This window comes from Eretmochelys imbricata, chromosome 6, assembly GCF_965152235.1.
Source record: "Eretmochelys imbricata isolate rEreImb1 chromosome 6, rEreImb1.hap1, whole genome shotgun sequence".
Taxonomy (NCBI): domain Eukaryota; kingdom Metazoa; phylum Chordata; order Testudines; family Cheloniidae; genus Eretmochelys; species Eretmochelys imbricata.
In genome coordinates this window covers 82,909,296-82,931,072 of record NC_135577.1, presented here as the reverse complement: position 1 = coordinate 82,931,072, position 21,777 = coordinate 82,909,296, and the positions used below count along the sequence as shown (strand labels likewise).

Sequence of the window (21,777 nt, the reverse complement as noted above, 5' to 3'; positions counted from 1 at the left end):
GATTTTGACGGATGAGAGTGACAAGCCCTGGAACCTGGAGGTGCAAGAGGTAGTCTAGAATGAGCTGCAACGGGGCTCGCTCAGGACAGACCCCCTTATTCGCCATCCAGCATGTGAATCGCTTCCATTTGGCCAGGTAGGTGGCCCTTGTGGAGGGCTTTCTACTGCCCAGCAGGACTCACTGGACCTCGGAAAAGCACTGCCATTCTTGCACATGAAGCGCCACCCGGTGCAGGGGCAGGAGACTGCCATGATTCTGGGACAACAGGTCTGCCCTGAGCGGCATCCGGAAGAGGATTGCCACCGAGAGATCCAGCAGGGTGCTGAACCAGCGTGGTGTGGCCACGCCGGCATTATGAGGATGACCTCTTCCCTGTCCTGTTTGATCTTCATGAGGACTTGGAGCAATGGCACGGGAGGGAAGGAGTACATCAGAGCCCCCAACCACAGGATGAGGAAGGTGTCTGACAGTGATTCCCTGTCCTTGCCCTGGAATGAGCAGCAGATGTGGCATTTTCTGTTCTGCCTGGACACAAATAGGTCCACCTGGGGAGTTCCCCACCTGTGGAAGATAGAGCTGACCACCTCCAGGTGAAGGGACCACTTGTGGCAAGACGAGAATGTCCTGCCGACGCGAACCACCCAAGTGTTCCTGGCCCCTGAGAGGTGAGCAGCCACAAGATGGATGTTGTGCTGCAGACAGAAATCCTAGAGCCGAAGCGCTTCCTGGCAGAGGGCAGATGACCTGGCACCCCGTCTGTTGATATAGAAGATCATGGCTGTGTTGTTGTCCGTTAGGACCTGAATCGCCCAGCCTTGTATGTGAGTTCGAAAAGCTTGCCAGGCTAGGCGAACCGTCGAGTTCCCTGACGTCGATGTGCAGGGCCCAACTGAGAATGGACCACTGACCCTGAATACTGAGATCACCCAGGTGGGCTCCCCAAAGCGTGAGAGATGACCGTCACCGACAAGACTGGGGCTGTGAATTGGACTCCCTCCAACACCGACGCGGGATCTTGCCACAAGGTAAGGGACAACAACACACTATCTGGAATCCTGAGCACCCGGTCCATACTGTGCCTATTGGGTACATAGAACAAAACCAGCCACACCTGTAGGGACCTAAGGCAGAGTCGCGCACGCTGAACCATGTAAATGCATGCTGCCAAGTGACCCAGCGGTCTCAGGCACATGTGGGTAGTGGTGAATGGATGGGCACGCAGAGACGAGATGAGGTCCACCATGGCTCAGAACCAAATCTCAGGGAAGAAGGCTTTGGCCTGAGTGGAGTCGGGTACTGCCTCAATTTTATGCATTGCACTGGAGTGAGGGTTGACTTTTTGTTGTTGAAAATTAGGCCCAGGTCGCAACAGGTGGAATAGACCAGAGCGAGATGCCTCCGCACTTGATCCGAGGACTGGCCCCTTATCAACCAGTTGTTGATGTTCAGGTAGATTTGGACCCCCCCAGACGTCACAGGTAAGCGGTCACTGGTGCTATACACTTGGTGAACACTCTCGGAGCTGACGAGAAACCAAAGGGCATCGCCATGAACTGGAAATTGTGCTGGCCCAAGGTGAAATGGAGGAAACAGTGCCCCGGGAATATATGGAAATATGCGTCCTTTAAATCGAGGGTGGCGTACAAGTGTCCTGTATCCAGAGATGAGAGGATGGAGGCCAAGGAGACCATAAGAAACTTCAACATTTTGAGAGAGATGTTGAGGAGACACAGGTCTAGAATAGGCCCGAGGCCCCCTTTTGCCTTCAAAATGAGGAAGTAGCGGGAGTAAAATCCTCTTCCTTCCACGCCTTGCAGAACCTCTTCCACTTCCCCTAGGCACAGAAGGTTTTCGACCTCACGAATGAGGAGCTGCTCGTGAGAAGGGTCCCTGAAGAGGGATGGGGAAGGGGGATGGAAGGGTTGGTCGGCTACAAACTGCAGGGTATAGCCCAACAAGATAGTGTTGAGCACCGAGCGGTCCAAAGTGATATGGGACCAGGCCAACTGGAAAGGGCGGAGGGGGTTGAGGAAAATGGGGAACGGATCTGGTACAGTGACTAGGGCATTGTCCTCGTGAGCACCCTCAAAATGACTGCTTTTGGCTGCCTTGGTCCCTGGAAGGACCAGGCTCGGCAAAGACAACGACTGGTGGAGACAACGACTGGTGGAGTCGCTTAAAACACATCTTTGTCCTTCTTTTTGTAGGAGTCGGATTGAGGGGTACCCCAAGACCTTGACGGTGGAGGAGGAATGGCTTTCTGGCCTGCTGAGGAGTATGTAGATCCCGGCTGGGCTAAGGGGTCTGATCAGAGATACCCCTGAGAGCCTCTGTTGCTGGCACAAGGCCTAACTGAGGTCCTCTTCCCAACCTTATGCGGTGCCTGCGATGAACTGCTTCTTCGGTACTGGCAAGGGGGAATGGTGCGGGGCAGAAGCCGGTACCAGTGGTGCACTGTGTGCCAATGCCGAAGTACCAGACGTGGAGTCTGAGTGTGAGGGCTCCGATGCCGGGCACAGAGTAGCCTCCATGACGAGGACCCTTAATCAAATGTCCTGCTCTTTTTGAGTTTGGGGGTGAAAGATTTTGCAGATCTGGCACTTGTCTTTTCTATGGGACTCCCCCAGGCACTTCAGACATCTCTCGTGTGGGTTGCTGATGAGCATTGGCCAGCTGCACTCAGAACGTGTCTTGAAGCCTGGGGAGCAGGGCATGCCCGCTCCAGGACAAAGTCCCAGCCCACGCTCTAACTACTAAACTACTACTAAAACACTTAACAGCTAACTAATCACTGACTAAATAACAAAGGAGAACGACCTGAACAGTGAAGAACCGCTAATGCTCTTGCTAAGCGAGACCAGACGCTACAACGAACCGTCACGGGCGGTAAGAAGGAACGGAGAGGGTGTAGGGCCAGCGGTGCCTGATATATCGCAGCATGAGTGTGGCACTCCAGAGGGTGCCACAGCCCGCCCTATGGATACTGCTAATGCAAAAGTCTCTGACAACTGTGAATGTGGGCACGCACACACCTAGAATGGAATCGAAGACCTTCATAAATCAGGATTTTCAGCAAGTTCTTAGGTTAAGCATTCTATTTTGCACTTTCTATATAGATAGATCCATCCTGGAGGAAATACATTTCATTTTATACAATCTAGAGCAGACCCGGACTGCCAGATGCTTTTAAACAGAACACTTTTCATTTACTTATTATCACTGTTATTACAGTGTAAAATACATTTCTCTGGAGTCTGGATCTTGACCAAGAAATTTGAGCCTTGATAAAAAAATAATTGACTACCCCGATCTAGAGAGCCTTGTTCGATATGAAAGAAATATTAACTTACATTCTTCTTACTGACAGATTCCTTGATGAAGAATTGATCAGCGGGGATATGGACATAACCATTTTATTAGATGCTGGAAGGTCTAATAATGTACAAGGAGTCAAGCTATTCTGGCACAACATCTTTGGTGACCTGGAAGGGGAAAAGCTATTACAAAATTAATTTCTCATTCTGAACTTTATGTAAACATTCATTTGAAAGTAACAGTAGATCTGTTTATCTCAAATGTGATTTAATGAACCCTACATTACTATAAAGCCATGGACTCAATCTGTTTCTTTACCACAATTTTCAACATATAATTGATTGCCCCAACGACTAGAAGACACTGAAGTAAATTTTGTCATCAATAATTTACCTTGCATTCCTCAGAACCAACTCTATTTTATATAATCTAATAGTTTCTGAACCATAGAAATGCTGACATTACCACCACCGTTCAGCACTAGAAAATGGAATAAATTCTGTCTTTGGAAATATTGTAACTTCCATTTTTTCAGTGCATAATTGTTCTATGGTTTTCTACAGTGTTATATCCCAGATAGGACACACTGAAATTTGAGAATCCTTGAGATCCATTAAGTAATGATAAAAAATGAAGTTATGTTACTCCCATAGGTAGACTGCATTGTATGATCCAGTGCTGGTATTAGTTGGCACCAGCTCAACACACACTACCGAAATAACTTGCTGCAATTTTTATCTCGCCTTTTAATTACTAAGTAACGTTGTAAGTTCCTGTTAAGTCTTCTAGAGTTACACATATTCTGATTTTGTTTAGCTCCAAAGATGGCAAAATTCCTATATTTACATGCAAAAAAAATTAAAGCAATGTTAAGGTTGCAAAATTAAGCACTCAAGAACTAGGAAAGAAAGAGGAATGCTGCATGTACAATTTCTGTGCACAACAGTCATCAGTTATTTGATCTCTTATATGCCCCAGAGGGACAGTTAAACTTGCATGTACCCTCAAAAGAAAAATAAAATAAAATAAAAAAGTAAAGTTTCCTGGCATTTGAGCCCTTAGCACTGAAACTTTAACTTTCCAGAGTCTGCAGTTCAGAGGTGATAAATCGCACTGCCATCTCCCGCCACATACATGTGTGTTCTTGTATTGCGGAAACCAAGGGAAGGAATGCCAGCTGATTAGTACATATGGAATGAGGGCAGTAGTCCCACAGGAGCCTTCAAAAATGTAACTTAACCTTAACTACAGTAGGTGTGTTACTACACCATGATAAACAACGGTTACTTATCTTACAGTAACTCGGGTTCTTTGAGATATCAGTTTGGGTCCCACTGTAGGTGCACATGCACCTCAAGTGTGCAGTATCAGATTCTTTAAAATGGTGACAGGTATTTTCCACTGATTGCATCCGATGAAGTGAGCTGTAGCTCACGAAAGCTTATGCTCAAATAAATTGGTTAGTCTCTAAGGTGCCACTAGTACTCCTTTTCTTTTTAAAATAGTGGTGTTTCTTTGGGCAGTGCATGCACCCTGTGCCTTATCATGCTCCTGGACTTGTTAGGGCATAAAGGGCAGAGCAACTGTGATCCTCCCTCAGTTCCCTCACGATTCAAAGCCCACATTAGGTGTGGCTCATAAACTGGGGATAGAGTACAGGTTGTGAGAGCCCACATTGACGACAACATCTGAAAAACCCTCCATAATTACTGTAGGGTATGTAACCATTCTCCCTTCTTCGAGTAAATGTCAGTGTGGATCCCACGGTAGGTAACTGGCAAGCAGTAACCCCTCTGGATGGTGGGATGAGACATATCAGCTGCATCAGTCAAACAAATTGTAGTACTGCTCTAATAAACATGGCATCTGCCCTGACAGCTAAATCCAGTGTACACTGCTTCACAAAATGTAATGGGTGCCTTGTGAATCTCAAAAACTGGCTCATTTCTGAAGCTGGCAGAGAATGACACTTGAGTTCTTGTGTAGTAAGCATTCTTGTTCAGTGGAAGAGGTACATCACCCAACTGGTAACACAGCAAGATACACTGTATTATCCACTTAGATATTCTTTGTGATGAGATGGCCTGGCCTTTGGAATGGCTGGGTACAGCCAGAAACAACCAGGGAGATGCCTGAACAGTTTGGTTCTGTCAGTGAGTAAAATAAGGCTTTGAAGATACCCCGCATAGGTAAATTCCCCCTGATGTAGCATTGGGCTTTGGGAATAGGTTGGTTCAGATGGAAATCTGAAACCACCTTGGGATGCACTTGGAGTAAGGTTTCACCACCACTTTGTCCTATGAAATGTTATGAAAGGAAGAAAGGTTTGCCATAAATACTTGGAGCTCACTCATTTTCATACTAGTAAGAGCACCGAGAAAACAGTCTTCTCAGGCACATTACTAGACACTTTGTGAAGATTCTTAGTGCTGTGAAGAATCTGAATGTCGGTACCTTATACTGAGAGTTATTTGCTCCTCCCTCCTCACCATGAATCTCAAGTACTTCCTGTAGGCCAAGAGGATATCTAAATCAAGAGCCATGAACCCATCATGAGGATGGAGATGGTTGAAGCACGCGTTACTCAGATGGCATATGTATTTGTTCAGTCTCTTCAGGTCTAGGGTAGGATAAAGATACCCCCCTCTTCCCTTTCTTCTTTGGGATACGGAAATATTGGGAGTAGAAGCCTCTCCCCTGTGCTCTTGAGGTATCTCCTCTATAGCTCCCAGACAAAACAAAAAGACCCTTCTTTTTGTAATGGCCTCACAGGAGAAGGGTCCCTGAAGAGGAATGGGAAAGTAGTTTGTGTGTGGAAATGAGCATAGCAACTGTGGGAGATGACACCCAATACCCACTTGTCTGTTGTGATAGTAACCACGCCTGGTGGAAAGGGGCAAAGTATTCCCCAAAAACAGAGACAGGCTTTTCACACGGACACATACTCAAAGAAAAATAATTAGTCCTCCAGCCCATCTTTCTGATATTTATGAATGTTTTCATTAACTGTTTAGATGACAAGCAGACAAAGTATCATGAGATACTGCAGGCAAGAAATTCTTGGAATTGCCTCAAAAGCAAATGAAAGAACTTTATAAATACAAGAGTAATAAAGGCAGGCTCATATTTTTGAACTGCAAGCCCTTATAAATTAATATTTCAATTGCTATGAGAACCTTATCAGCTGCATTTGTTTTAATTTCAAAACTGAACTACAAAATATTAAAACTGCAGTTAAGATATACTTTATTACTAGAGAAAAGAAATTTGGTATACATTTTAAGAGCTAATTTTCCACTGCAGCATTAAAATTAAGCTAAAAATGGCCTAACTTTAAATATTCAAGTTTCTTTTAATATAGCTTTTGTAAGGGCACTTAATATAGTGCTCAACTGAAGGATTATTAATTCAATAGACTGGTTTGCATATCAGTCTCTGGTTAGTGAGTTAAAACTAGAAGTTTATGCCCAACTCACGAAACATGTACCACAAGTGACTACTTCACTCATAAATATGGATGCCTGGGAGCCTAGTTCTGCAATTCAGTAAAGGAAGTATTTGCTGTAGGATGAAAATAAGTGTGGTGTTCTCACATTCTAAATTTCATAAAACAAATATTTTCTTCTATTTCATATAATAATTTCTTCTGTATTTTTTTCAAGCAGTTGCTTCCATCCCATGCAAAATTACACACCTGAGAAGAAAGCCATGCTGGGATCCAGGTGACTGTCTGGGACACTTGGGAGAGGGCTCTTCCAACAAATGACCAGTAACGTCTATTTTTTCTGAGGTAGCCAACGAGCGTTTTTTCTGATTTTGGTAATTCCCTGTACAATTAAAACCTGATTATTCTTCTGAAAAATATACTGGTGTCAAGTTAACCCAAAACAAACATAAAAAACACGAGGCCTGTTGATTAATTGCTATTAACTCACATGATTAACTCAAAAAATTTAACTGCGATTAAAAACAACAGAATACTAACTGAAATTTATTAAATACTTTTGGATGTTTTTCTACATTTTCAAATATACTGATTTCTATTACAGAATACAAAGTGTACAGTGCTCACTTTATATTATATTTTATTACAAATATTTGCACTGTAAAAATGATAAAGAAAAATATTTTTCAATTCACCTCATACAAGTACTGTAGTGCAATCTCTTTATTGTGAAAGTTTAACCTACAAATGTCGATTTTTTTTACCTAACTGCACTCAAAAACAAAACAATGTAAAACTTTAGAGCCTAAAACTCCATTCAGTCCTACTTCTTCTTCAGCCAATTGCTAAGACAAACAAGTTTGTTTACATTTACAGGAGATACTGGTAACTGCTTCTTATTTACAATGTCACCTGAAAGTGAGAACAGGCGTTCACATGGCACTTTTGTAGCTGGTGTTGCCAGATATGCAAAACATTCATATGCCCCTTCATGCTTTGGCCACCATTCCAGAGGTCATGCTTCCATACTGATGAGGCTCGTTAAAAAAATAACACGTTAATTAAATTTGTGACTGAACTCCTTGGAGGAGAATTGTATGTCTCCTGTTCTGTTTTACTCACATTCTGCCATTAAAGCAGTCTCGGATGATGACCCACTACAGGTTCGTTTTAAGAACACTTTCACTGCAGATTTGACAAAACTCAAAGAGGGTACCAATGTGAGATTTCTAAGGGTAGATACAGCACTCGACTCAAGAGTTAAGAATCTGAAGTACCTTCCAAAATCTGAGAGGGATGAGGTGTGGAGAATGCTTTCAGATGTCTTAAAAGAGCAACACTCCGATGTGGAAACTTCAGAACCTGAACCACCAAAAAAGAAAATCAACCTTCTGCTGGTGGCCTTTGACTCAGATGATGAAAATGAACATCATGAACAAATAAGCATCAGTCCGCTCTGCTTTGGATCGTTATTGAGCAGAACCCATCATCAGCATGGACACATGTTTTCTGGAATAGTGGTTGAAGCATGAAGAGACATATGAATCTTTAGTGCATCTGGCATGTAAATATCTTGTGACGCCAGCTACAATAGTGCCTTGCAAACGCCTGTTCTCACTTTCAGTTGACTTTGTAAACAAGATGTGGGCAGCATTATTCCCTGCAAATTGTAACCAAACTTGTTTGTCTGAGTGATTGGCTGAATTAGGACTGAGTGGACTTATAGGTTCTAAAGTTTTACATTGTTTTATTTTTGAATGCAGTTATTTTTTGTACATAATTCTACATTTGTAAGTTCAACTTTCATGATAAAGAGATTGTATTACAGTACTTGTATTAGGTGAATTGAAATATACTATTTCTTTTGGTTTTTACTGTGCAAATATTTGTAATCAAAAATAAATATACAGTGAGCACTGTACACTTTGTATTCTGTGCTGTAATTGAAATCAATACATTTGAAAATGTAGAAAACACCCAAAAATATTTAAATAAATGGTATTCTATTGTTTAACAGTGCGATTAATCGAGACTAATTTTTTTAATTGCTTGACAGCCCTAAAAAAACCCAAACATCAAACTATGTCCCAGCATTTCATAATATTACCTGACTTAGCGAAGATACTTCTGCATTCTAGACATTCCCAGGTTTCCTCCCATGACTGTATTGGGGAACAGGCCAAATGAGTTCCACGGGAACCACAACACTGACAGCATTTGATTTCCCATTTACTAAAAGAAAAAACACACTGTACTTAGAATTAACAGAGGAAACGACAGAAGTCAAAACAAAGGCTGTTGGGCAGTAAATCCAATCCACCTACCCTTATAGGATAGCCACAAATCCCTTATTATTTACCAAACTCTAGTTAAATGATATATAGTTAGCCCCTTGGGTTGCACAGTATCCTCTTTCAAAGAGGGTGCACTCCCAATTCACACTAAGGGTATGTCTACACTAAAAACTCAAGTTAACCTATATTAGGTCATCTTACAGCCATCACAGGAGCACTTCCACTGACCTAAGAGGGGCAGTGTGGGGAGCTGTAAGCCGAGGCTCCCGGCTCTGCTGGCAGCTCCCTGCCAGGAGCCCAGCTGCCCCACAGAATCCTGGTGGACTGTGCTCCCCCTCCGTCTCCCCGTTAACCACTGGGAGAGGGGGAAGCCGCGCAGGTCTTCTTGTCTCCACGTTCCCCACTGATGGGCAGGAGGACAGAGCTGCCCAGGGCTTCTTGCCCCCAGGAAGCGAGGTTCAGCTGCCCTGGCTTCTTGGCCCCCATCCTGCACCAGGAAGCCTTGTAAATTGACAAGACAGCCAACATTCCCTGGTGAGGGGTTGGGAGGGAGCCTCCCAGGGCTTCTCACCTTCCCATTCCCCACCAGGAGTGGGGTCCAGCTGCCCGGGCTTCTTGCCCTGGCTGCGAGCCGAGAGTGGGATCCAGCCACGTGGACTTCTCACCCCAGCTCCCTGCAGAGAGCAGGATCTAGCCGCACACAGCTCCCTGCCTGGAGTGGGGTCCCGCTCTCCAGGGGCACCTGGGCTCTAGCTGCCCGGCTTTCTTGTCAATTTCACAGCTAACAGCTGACATAAGAAACACAGCGGATGCAAGTAACACAGTATCTACACATACGTGTAGCCCTAACTACACTGTCATAAGCCCTATGCCTCTCATGGAGGTGGAGTTATTATATCAGTGTAGTAGGGCACTTACACTAGCAGGACAAGGCTGTAGTGTAGACACTGACATAATTAGATTGATGTCAGGCAGCTTACATTGACCTAACTGTGTAGTGTAGACCAGGCCTAAATCTGAATGCAATGATTAGAATGCTAGTCAGTTTTGAAGAATATCCAGTTTTAAAGAGGCTATGGAGCAGTTAGTGTACCCTTTTTAAGCCAACACATTTGCATAGCCAGTTACTTTTCCCTTCACTACTTTGTGGGATCCACAGCCCAACTTTTTCAAAGTCCCCTGGCTGTTTTTTCCAAATAGCATTTTGTATGATACAGTATTTGATAACCTAACCACTTTCCAAAAGCTGGGACTGTTCTGTAAGAGACATTTAAACTTTTTTTTTTTTTATTAAAGTATTTGCCTAGATCTTTATATTATATATTTGTTTGCAGTAGCGCCCACAATGTACTAGGTGCTTCCCATACAGAAAGCAAAAAGACATGATCCCTGCTCAACGGAGCTCACAAACTAAGACAATTATGAGGCAGTGTACACATAATTAGAATGGGCCATCATGGTGTTTGGCCAAAACTTTATAATCTTGTCAATTTAAGCCAGCAAGATTTCCGATAGGCAGTACAACAGAAATGGTTTTCAAGAGGGACTTATACATGGAGAGGTTAGGGGCCTTGTTGATGAGCTCAGAAAGCTCCACACTGATGGGAACTGTGGAAGAGAATACTGAGACATTTATGAAAGAAGCCAACAAGGAGACAAAATAAGGCAAAGCAGAAGGGATGCGGCTGGTGATGAAAAACAGTGCAGGAATTTGAAGGTGGTGACCAGAAGCTTGGATATTGTTGACAGTGATGGAGACAAAGTGAATTGGAGAGGACTTGGGAGGGAAGATATGGAGTTCAATTTTAGGGATGTTAAATTAGAACTGAAGATGAGACATCAAAGAGAAGATAAAAGTGAAAAGTGTAAAGCAAAGAGAATAAAGAAGAGGACAAATTCCTGGGGATATCCAGAGGGAAAGGAGAAGGAAAACCCATTGAAATAGATATTGAAAAAATGGTCAGAGAGGTAGAAAGAAAACTAGGAGAGGAGAGTATTTTGCAAACCCTGTGGAAGAAAAGATGTCAAGAAGGAAGATGATCAACAGTGCTGAAAAGAGCAGGCAGGTCAAGGAGGATGGACAAAATGAAGAGCCTGAGATCTGAGCTGGAAGAGGTCATTAGAGATCTTATTGTGATTGGTTTCAGTAGACTGGAGAGGATTGAAGCTTGTTTGGAAATTGGAGGAGGATTAATAACAGCCATTGTAAATGACTATTCAATGAGTTTAGAGGTGAAGGGAAGGAAGGAAATGAGATCAAAGTAAGGTTTTGGGAAAGTTCAGAGTATACTTGTAAAGTGAGAGGAAGGAGTCAAAGGACAGTAAGAAGCATAGGTTCCCCCTATTTAATAAAAATCCCAGCACCTGGGTGTTTCTCATAAACTTTCTAATCAGATAGCTGGATCAACTGGAACTAGTCAATTTTGCGATATGTCCAATACTTTAGCCAGGTACTTTCAAAGATACCTATTTTAGATATTCTAATACACTTGATATTTTAGCAGCTAAGCATAAATAAAAAATAATTTGTCTTAGTAGTTTGCTACCTCTCTTTGATTTTTAAAGGATGCTGATGATGGTATTACTTCTTTTGCTGCTTTATTTGTGTTGGAGAAGAGATAGAATATGGAAGATAAATCCTGTTGTCTAACTCTCTTGGCTCTTATACTCTGGGGACACTAAGTCTTATTGGTCAATCACTTTTCAGAATAAGATGCATGTTGTAAAATATTGATAAGATAAATATGTCCAGCTTGCGATAAATTATTTGAAAATGCCGTAGCTTTCATTATTTACTTTTTAAAAACCTCTTCAACATTCTATCTGCGACAGATGCCTGTAACATACCATACCCATCCCATTATTTTAAACATATTGGTCTTCAAAATCTCTCTGTGTATATTAATACCTATCAGGTTTACTATAGTCTCTCCCATTCCTGCACAGACATCTTCTAGCGTCACAGTGTTGGTAACGCTGCAGAAGATCTTGATACGCATTCTCCTCGAGTTCCCAGGATGCATCTCTGTAAATATTGCAGACATGGATTAAAAAACATTTTAGTGCTATAATTTTAGCTTTATGTACTGAAATAACTTTATTTTCCTTTGCCACGCATTAAAATTGGAGCTCCCAGAGCATGTAAATATGGTTGATAATAATGGCATAATTTGAGATAATGCAACCATTTAGCAGTGTAATAACAATAAGATAACAGGAGAGAAAGGACCTATTTGGATAAACAGTCCATCTTTATGCAAGATTGTCCTCTGAACTAAATCCATAAGTGTTTTATATAGTTTGACAACTCTAGAGAAAATATCTGAATGTTTTCTTGATAAGATGTTGGAATAATCTATCAACCTTAAAGTTGGAACCTTTTGTTCCCAATGTCTATATTTTCCTTTCTGGGTTTATGTGGAAGAAATTCAGACACTATAGCAATAAGCAGCAGTAAAAAATAATAAAATAGATTAATCCATATACCCTAGGAAATCATCCTTAGGCATTACAAATACTTTTTCTCAATTCTGGAAGTAGAACTGACAATGTTTGTAGTAGTACTCTTAAGGGTTAATTAAGGGAGGAAAAAGAAAGATGAAGAAGAGAGAAGTCCTGAGCAGATCCTAGAGAAAGAAATGAAGACAGCTAGGACTTGACTACAGTAGAAGCTCAGAGTTATGAGCACTTCAGGAATGGGGGTTGTTCATAACTCTGAAATGTTTTTAGCTCTGAACAATATCCTATAGTTGTTCTTTCAAAGTTTACAACTGAATATTGACTTAATACAGCTTTGAAACTTTACTATGCAGAAGAAAATGCTGATTTTAACCATCTTAATTTAAAAGAAACAAGCACAGAAACGGTTTCCTTACCTTGTCAAATCATTTTTTTTAAACTCTCCCCCGCCTTTTTTTTTTTTTTTAGTAGTTCATGTTTAACACAGTACTGTACTGTATTTGGTTTGTTTTTGTTTTGGTCTCGGCTGCTGCCTGATTGTGTACTTCCAGTTCCAAATGTGGTGTATGGTTGACTGGTCCGTTCGTAACTTTGGTGTTCAGACCTCTGAGGTTCTACTGTATAAAGGGGGTGATAGCACACGTTGGCCAGACAAAGAAAGTGAAGAAAATACAGTGTGGAGAGGATGAGAGAGCAGTTGCTGGGAAATGCACATGCTTTCCCATATTAAATTAAACTGTCCATATTTTAAAAATACTCTGGCCATATTTAAAAATGAACTGCCCATATTTAAAAATACTAGAATTTTTAAAAATTCTAATACATTGCATTTATATATATAGAATATTATCTCTAAAATGTAGATTAGTAGTAATATATCTCTATCCTACACTACACATTTGCAGCTTCTCTTAATTTAGTATTCTGCAAATCTGAGGAACGTTCTGAAAAGAAGCGAATTGCACCTAAGACAAAAATAAACTGCTCTCATTGCTAGTAGATACCCAGGAAATCCCAATGATAATTCAATTTTTAGTTATATTGCATAAACAACTACATGGTTTTGGATTTATCATCCTACTTAGTTAGAGTTGTATATAGAATATGGATTATTTGTGAAATTATTGTTAGTTACTTACTTTTCTGGAATGTGTATTCCCATTCTCAACATTTCATTCTGAAATTTGTCTTTATTATTGCACACTGTGCACCTAAAGAAAAATACCCCAGCACTCAGAGCTTGATACTGTATCAGAAAACAGAAGAGAAAATTAATTGAACTATTCACATTTACTCTGTTTCCATCCTTTTGTATCCAATAAGGTCATGGTACCCTGAAGATGGGCATTATACTCATGGATTCTTTTCTGGCACTGACTTGTTCAGTGCAAGGATCATCTTAGATTTATCACTTAGAAGCTAAAGGTGGCTCATTCTATCTTTTCACAAGGGAAATGGCTGACCCAGGGGCTGGGCTTGTAAGATCATCTCCAGGAGGAAAGCATGTGCTTTCCTTTCAATGACCTCCCGTCTCCCGCCCCCCAATTCACTCCGCATCTGAAGAGATTCCTACACCCATGTCGAGCCATGAGAATGAAGGAACAGAAGTAACTAAGGCCACATCACCCTTTTATGATATGGGCTCTAAATGTTCAGGGCTGCAAGAGGGCATTTATGAAGTCCCAACAGACTTTCTTTCTGTAGAAGCTTCCTGAAGACAACCTGAAGTGTGAAGATCTCAAAGAACATCTTTAAAAAGGAATCTTCCCAATCTTGCAGTCCCTAAGAGTGTATTTTAAAGTTGCTGGTCTGATAACATGGACAAACCAGTTTGTTTTTTCCCAGACCTATAATCAACAGAATCGCTAGATGAAGAAGTTAGTTATAGTCTTATATTTTTGATGTGGCTTTATTACATTTATTGAATATGAAAATAAGAATGTAAACATTAATTTGTTCTATTATTCTAAGTACAAAACAAAATGTTGTGAGCATCACAGAATAAAAGGTTGTCTTACCTGCAAGCAGTCTCTATGAAACCAAGCATTTTTACAGCAAGGACTTTTCAGTATATTGTACATTGGAAAGTGCTCAACAAATTCCAAGCATATTGTGCACTGTGAAGAGCCTCTAGATTCATCAGATGGAAGTTTCTGAACTGGCCGGTGCTCCCAACAATATGACCTTAAAGAGAAAATTAAAGCTCTGCTTAATGACACTAAACTTCAAAAACAATTAAACTATTGTTTTTAATACTAAAGAGAGTAACACTATAACCTGTATCATAACTGCAGACTTTACTAATTTTAATTTTTCACATATGTAGTTTAGAAATAAATCATTTTAGAACAGGTTAAAAAACATATATTCAATATGCAAAAATGTTCACAAACAAATTAATATAAAATAGCAAGAAAACGGATTCTCTGATTCCCGATCAGTTGTTCAAAAAGATTACTAAAAACACCAAAGGTTTTGTATTGGTCTAGCAAAGCATCTCTGGTCCTTAAAACAAAAGTGTCGCCTAATTAAAATAACAATACATTACTTTGGTGTTATCAGATTTTAATTTTTAAAATCTCTCAATAATTCCACAAAGCCCACACAACAGCCAAAGAAACTAGGATTTAATTGAGAGTTTGAAAAAGCATGTGTTAGACTGAGAAAATATCAGTAATTTAAAGTGAGGTTCTACTCTAAAAATAAACTTTGGGTTTATATTTATTGTATCTCACTGGTTCCATATAAAACGTGTTCAGTTTACCAGTTAAATTATTCTTCATCCCCCATTGCCAACCCTGCAAACTCAACCTGGGATAAGAAGAATCAACTGTTCTTTTTATGCTCACACACTATCGGCAGGAGCCTGGATACAACTGAACAGTAGATGTAGTTCCAGTGCAACCAAGGGGAGGGGGCTTTTTGTTGTTGGGGCTTTTTTTGTGATGATGCATTGAAGGATAATTCCGCTTGACCTTCAGGTCCCAGGATGAAGTTGAAGGACTGGCAGTTAAAAAAAGAATATTTTTCATTTGTAAATTGAGCAAATTTGATCTGAAGTCAAACAACAAAAATGGAATCATTATTATAATTACTTTTCAGAGTTTAAACCTGATACTTAAGCTGAAGTCCAACTTCACAATTTTATGTAGAACATTAAAATGTGTGCTAATATTAAGAGTTAACATTTAGTTGCATCCTAAAAATACTGAAAAACTATTTCACAAATATTATATGTATGCTGTAGTAATGGCATGGCTATCAGATGATCCATTCGCTGCTTCTTGGTTCAGACAGGAGCATTTCATCCCCCTCGGGCCCAAGTGGAAAATGTGAGGAAAATTTAACCAGAAGACAATATACCTCAAAATATGATTCTCTAAACTGTAAGAAAAATGATAGATTTTCTTTCTTCTATTAAATAGATAATTAGGAGGCCATTTATAATGCCCACACCCGCTTCTTGTAGGAAAAAGAAGAGCAAGTGTATTTCAAAAAGGAGCACCTCTCATTCAGTAAGGAGTGTAATTATACCTGACAATAAAACACTTACCCAAAGTGTTCCATGAATTGGAAAATGCATTCCCTTTGAACCCCACAAGGGAAATGATAACTTCGTTTGCATTTGGGTGCTACACATCCAATCGAAGCACCTTTTTTCTTACAGATATTACATTTCTAAGAGAAAGTTTTAGAAATGAAAGCCCATTAAAACTTAAGTCCAATTAAAATTGCTGGAATTATAACATTAACAAAAGAAATCTGACATAAGGAGTATAGAAAAGGAAATGGCGCTATACTGAACTGTTCCAGAGGATAATCTAGCTAGACTGAATGCATCCGATGAAGTGAGCTGTAGCTCACGAAAGCTTATGCTCAAATAAATTTGTTAGTCTCTAAGGTGCCACAAGTACTCCTTTTCTTTTTGTGAATACAGACTAACACAGCTACTGCTCTGAAACCTAGCTAGAATTGTAGCATTACTAATTTACTTCTGTTTTATGTACTTTTCAAAGACTTAAATAAACTCTGACAAATAAGTTGGCATTCCGTATTTTAATCATGGTATCCAAGGTTGGTGTACAAGTGCAGCCATTGTTAAAATATGTTAATTCTATCAATAAAAATATACAAACAGTTTGGGGCTCAACAGATGCTATAGAGGCAATCTGGATATTTTAGACAACCTGCTCTCTTAACTGGTTCCTGCTCAGCTATTTGAGTTAGACTTATCAAAAACATTAAATGTTTTTGTTTCATCCTGAAAATGTAAGGGTCTACCCACACCATCTGTTTTATAGTCCTTTGTGTTTTGTCCCAAAGACTCTAATTAATTTGACACCCAATCTGTTGGACAGGTGAAAATGACATTTTCCTCACTGGGTTTTAATCACTGTCTCTTCTGTAACAAATATCAGCCAACTTCCATTGTCAATATTTACTATATATGTGTATACTGTGTGTGTGTGTGTATATATATATATATACACACACACACACACACTTGCCAATACACACAATCGTTTAAAAGTAAGAATTCAGACTCTTGAAAGTAGGATATACCTGCCCATAAAATGAATCAAATATGACACATAGTACAGTACGTACTTATGAAAAATGCAACGGTCAATATTTCCCATTTGTAAAGAAAAATCATTCTTTAATTTAAAAAAAAAAAATCTAAAGATTCATTACAAACCAGATTTGTTATTGAGTTTAAAGTGCAAAAATGATGAAACAAAGATTAACAGTGATAATACTGGAGCTTGATTCTTACCAGTTTTGCAGCTCTGTTTACTTCTTTCCTAATGTCTTTGATTAAAAACCCATAAACTCCTTCATCTTCTTCACCCCTCTGCCAAATTCCACTTGACATCAACTATAAATACAGTTAAAATTAGTAAGAAATTCCAATACACTAAACCATTTTTTAATCAACTTTAATGTCTAGGACTGGACTATAAGATCTGTTGGTATCAATATGGAAAACTCTAGTAGACTGATTTAACAAAATGTTTAAGACAGTGATTCTTTTATTGCAGAGGCATAATAGTCTTTCCCTTCCTCCCAGCATACTGCTGCTAAGAAACTGCAGGACTCTGTTTGACTAATTCCTAGGACCAAACTTAATATATTCTAGGGTCCAGGAGACAGTGGCTGCGGACGTTGCAGAACAAGCAACACTAATTTAGGAAAGTTTTAGAACACATGGATGTGCCCAGAATGAGAAAAGCAATCTTATCCTAGTCACTTTAAAAAAAAAACAACAAAAACCTTCAGCAATTGACTAGTCTAACTTCCACCTAAACAAGAAGAGCATTTTCACACACCGACTCACCAACCTAGCGAGGAGGGCTTTAAACTAGGTTCAAGAGATGCAGGTGACTAAAGCCCATATTTAAAAAGGTGACCTAAACAGAGGGCTACATATTGGGGGGGAGAGGAGCGGCAGGGAATGGAAAATTATAGTAGGGTCATGGGAACAACAACAATAAGAGGGAAAACAGAGGGGAAATTTGCCTTAGATGTCTGTACAAAAATACAAGTAATATGGGGGACAAACAGGAAGAACTGGTAGTATTAGTCCATAAGCTAAATTATGACTTAATTCGCTTTAGAGAGACTTGATTGGATAAATCTCATGACTGTAATATTGGTATAGAGGGATACAGTTTTTCAGGGAACATGGACAGGGGAAAAAGGTAGGAGGTGCTGCATTATACATCAAAAATACGTACACTTGTTATGAGGTCCAGAAAAAGGCGAAAGGGAAGCTAGTTGAAAGTCTCTGTGTAAATAAAAGGGGGCAGGGGGAGGGAGAGAACAGGGGTGATACACAACCGATCTTCTCACCAAATTAGGAGGAAGTTGTGAATGAGGCATTTCTAGAACAAACAACAGAAATATTCAAAACACAAGACCTGGTAGTAATGGGGGACTTTAACTATGCAGACATCTCTTGGAAGGGTAATGCAGCAACGCACAAAATGTCCAACAACTTCTTGAAATGTATTGATGACAATCTTTTGTTTCAGAAGTGGGAGGAAGTTACCAGGGGAGTCAGTCATTTTAGACTTGATTATAACAGGATTATGAATCTGAAAGTTGAAAGCAATTTGGGTAAAAGTGATCATGAAAAGCTAGGTTTCATTATTCTAAGGAAATGAAGGAGCATGAGTAGGGTGAGCAGATAGCATGTGTGAAAAATCAGGACCAGTGGGGGGAGGAAGAAATAGTTGCCTATATAAGACAAAGCCCCTAATATCGGGACATCTAGTCATTTTAAGCGTGAGCAAAAGAATAAGCACAATGGATTACAAAAAGGCAGACGAACTCAGAACTGGTAGTAAGGTCCCATGGGAAGAAGAGCTAAGGGAAAAAGGAATTCAGGAGAGCTGGCAGTTTCTCAAAGAGACAATACTGAGGACACAACAAGCTAATCTGATGAGAAGGAAAAATAGAAGAATCAGAGGCCATTATGGCTCTTTAATCACCTGAACATCAAAAAAGAATCAGACCAAAAGTAGAAACATGGAGAAATTGCCAAGGATGAGTGCAAAAGATTAGCACAAGCATACAGGGACAGAATCAATAAGGGTAAGGCACAAAATGAATAACACCTAGCAGTGATCATAAAAGGCAATAAGAAGAGATTCTATGTACACACATTAGAAGCAAAAGAAAGACAAAGGAAGGAGAGGGTTACTCACATTCTGCAAAAAGTAAAGGAGTACTTGTGGCACCTTAGAGACAAACAAATTTATTTGAGCGTAAGCTACAGCTCACTTCATCGGATGCATTCTGCAGTAACTGAGATTCTTCAAGAATTGGAGATTTTTGGTAGCAGTGCCCATTTGGGCCGCACATGCAACCAAACTGCCCTCAGGTCCTTATCTACTGCAGAGTCTATGTCTAAACTCTGAAGTAGAGGAGACAGGGCTGGTAGTGGAGCACCCAAAGGGACACACATCTTGAAGAACTTGTTACTGCACAAGGTGAGTAACCCTCTCTTCTTCTTCGAGAAGTATTCCTATGGGGGCTCCACTTTAAGTTGCTGCAAAGCAGTGCCCCGTGTTGGTCGGATGGGGCTTCAGAGTTGGATTCTTTATTGATGATAATACAGTTAGTCCCAATAGCGCATCAGATGCTGAGTCTTGAGTGACTGCATAATGTTCTGTAAACATGTGAGCAGACGCCCAGCTTGCAGCTCTACAAATGTCTGTGATGAGAACATTGTTGAAGAAAGCTATAGAGGTCAAAAGTGATGTTGCAGAGTGTGTTCCAGTCCCTGGTGGGGGTTGAAAGTCTTGTTACTGACAGCAATAGTTAATACAATTGGAAATCCATTTTGAGAGTCTTTGTTTAGATATGGATAAGCATTTATATCTCTCCACAACTGAAAGGAATAGTCTAGGTGATTTTCTGAAGGGTTTTGTCCTTTCCAGGTAGTAGGCTCCTAATGTCTAGTGTGTGGAACATTGCCTCCCTTTTATTCCTGTGTGGTTTGGGGAAGAACGATGGAAGATGAATAGGCTGATTCAAGTGGAAGGATGAAGGTATTTTAGGTACAAAATTGGGTGTGGTCTCAAAGTAACTTTATCTTTGAAGAAAACTGTAAAGGGGTGGGGGCTATTCCATGAGAGCTCTTATTTCCACCACTCTTTGTGTGGATGTGATGGCCATGAGAAAGGCAGTCTTCACAGAGAGATGTATGAGTGAGCAGGTCACCATGGGCTCAAGTGGGGCACCAGTGAGGCATCTTAGAACTAAGTTAAGGTCCCAAGGTGGTGTAGCATCTCAAATTTATGGGTCGAGGTTCCAAATACTTCTAAGAAAACTTTTTGTTGTGCGATGCGTGAATACCTGTTGATCTTATCATGGAAGGCTGAAATTGCCATGAGATGTTCCCTCAGAGAACTTGATGATAGTCCTGATATTTTTAGTCCTAGGATATAGTCCAGCACCAACAGCAAGGGAGAGAATATAGCTGTGATGTATATATTGTCACACCAGATTCAGAATCTCTTTAATTTGTGAAGGTAAGTATAACGTATGGTGGTTTTTCTGCTATTTAACAATATCTTTTTCACATCTTCAGAACAATTCATTCGACATCTTGGAACCATCAAAGAGCCATGATTTCACATAGAGAACTTCTAAATTTGCGTGGCAAATCTGGCCTGCATCCTGACACAGGAAGTGTGAAATGGGATGAAGAGTGATTGGTGGGCACATCGTCATTCATAAAAGGTAAGGGAATCATGTTTGTCTGGACCCATGTTGGGGATATCAAAATGATCATGGCCTTTTCTTCCTTTATTTTGTGTATTACTTTCGGTATTAATGGGAAAGAGGATAGGCGTATAGAAGGAAAAGGCATCCCCCAGAAATTGACGATCCAGTCCTGCTTTTGAGCAGAATTGTGGGCACTTGCTGTTTCTGGCCATGGCAGAAAGATCTATGCTTGGGAATCCCCAACGCCTGAATATTTTGTGTAGGACCATGGTATCTAGTTCCCACTCATGTTCTTGTGAGAATTTCCTGCTGAGCGTGTCCTGCTGTCATGTTGGAGCAAGACGGGGAGAGCATGTGCGGACCAAATGGGCACTGCTATCAAAAATATCTGATCCTAGGCGCAGGGATGCAGACACACTCAAGTGGAACACCCATAGGGGCACTACTCGAAGAAGACGTGTAGGTTCATACTTAGCAGGGAAGGAGTGCTAATAACAGATGATATCAAGAAGGCTGAGGTGTTTAATGCCCATTTTGCATCAGTCTTCACTAAAAAAGTTAATGGTGATGAGATACTTAACCCAATTAATATTAACAACAACGAGGAAGGAACACAAGCCAGAATAGGAAAAGAAAAGGTTAAAGAATATTTAGAGAAGTTAGATGTAGCCAAGTTGGCTGGCCATGATGAAATGCACCCTAGGTACTTAAGGAACTAGCTGAAACAATCTTGGAACCATTAGCGATTATCTTGGAGAACTCATGGAGGATAGTTGAGGTCTCAGAGGACTTGAGAAAAGCAATCATAGTACCAATCTTTAAAAATGTGAACAAAGAGAACCTGGGGAATTCTAGACCAATCACAGCCTAACTTTGATACCTGGAAAGATATTGGAACAAAAAATTAAACAATCAATAGGTAAGCACCTAGAGGATAATAGGGTTAAAATGAATAGCAAGCATGGATTTGTCAAGAAAAGATTATGCCAAACAAACCTAATTTTCTTCTTTGAGAGTGTTATTGGCCT

At 40.4% G+C, this 21,777-nt stretch overlaps 1 protein-coding gene across 4 annotated transcripts in view; it reads right to left on the bottom strand.

Moving 5' to 3' along the window:
- The window catches only part of G2E3 (G2/M-phase specific E3 ubiquitin protein ligase), a 51,140-nt gene that overhangs the window by 8,383 nt on the left and 20,980 nt on the right, over nucleotides 1-21,777 (bottom strand). For 2 of the 4 annotated variants that reach the window (XM_077818969.1, XM_077818973.1), the window contains 8 exons: nucleotides 17,292-17,393; nucleotides 16,068-16,192; nucleotides 14,533-14,698; nucleotides 13,654-13,760; nucleotides 11,964-12,080; nucleotides 8,869-8,993; nucleotides 7,011-7,143; nucleotides 3,352-3,498 (listed from right to left, as the gene is read on the bottom strand). In XM_077818969.1, the coding sequence (XP_077675095.1) occupies nucleotides 3,352-3,498; nucleotides 7,011-7,143; nucleotides 8,869-8,993; nucleotides 11,964-12,080; nucleotides 13,654-13,760; nucleotides 14,533-14,698; nucleotides 16,068-16,192; nucleotides 17,292-17,393 (1,022 nt within the window). The remainder of the gene's footprint in view (nucleotides 1-3,351; nucleotides 3,499-7,010; nucleotides 7,144-8,868; nucleotides 8,994-11,963; nucleotides 12,081-13,653; nucleotides 13,761-14,532; nucleotides 14,699-16,067; nucleotides 16,193-17,291; nucleotides 17,394-21,777) is intronic. The other 2 variants (XM_077818970.1, XM_077818971.1) reach the window with 2 other exon arrangements.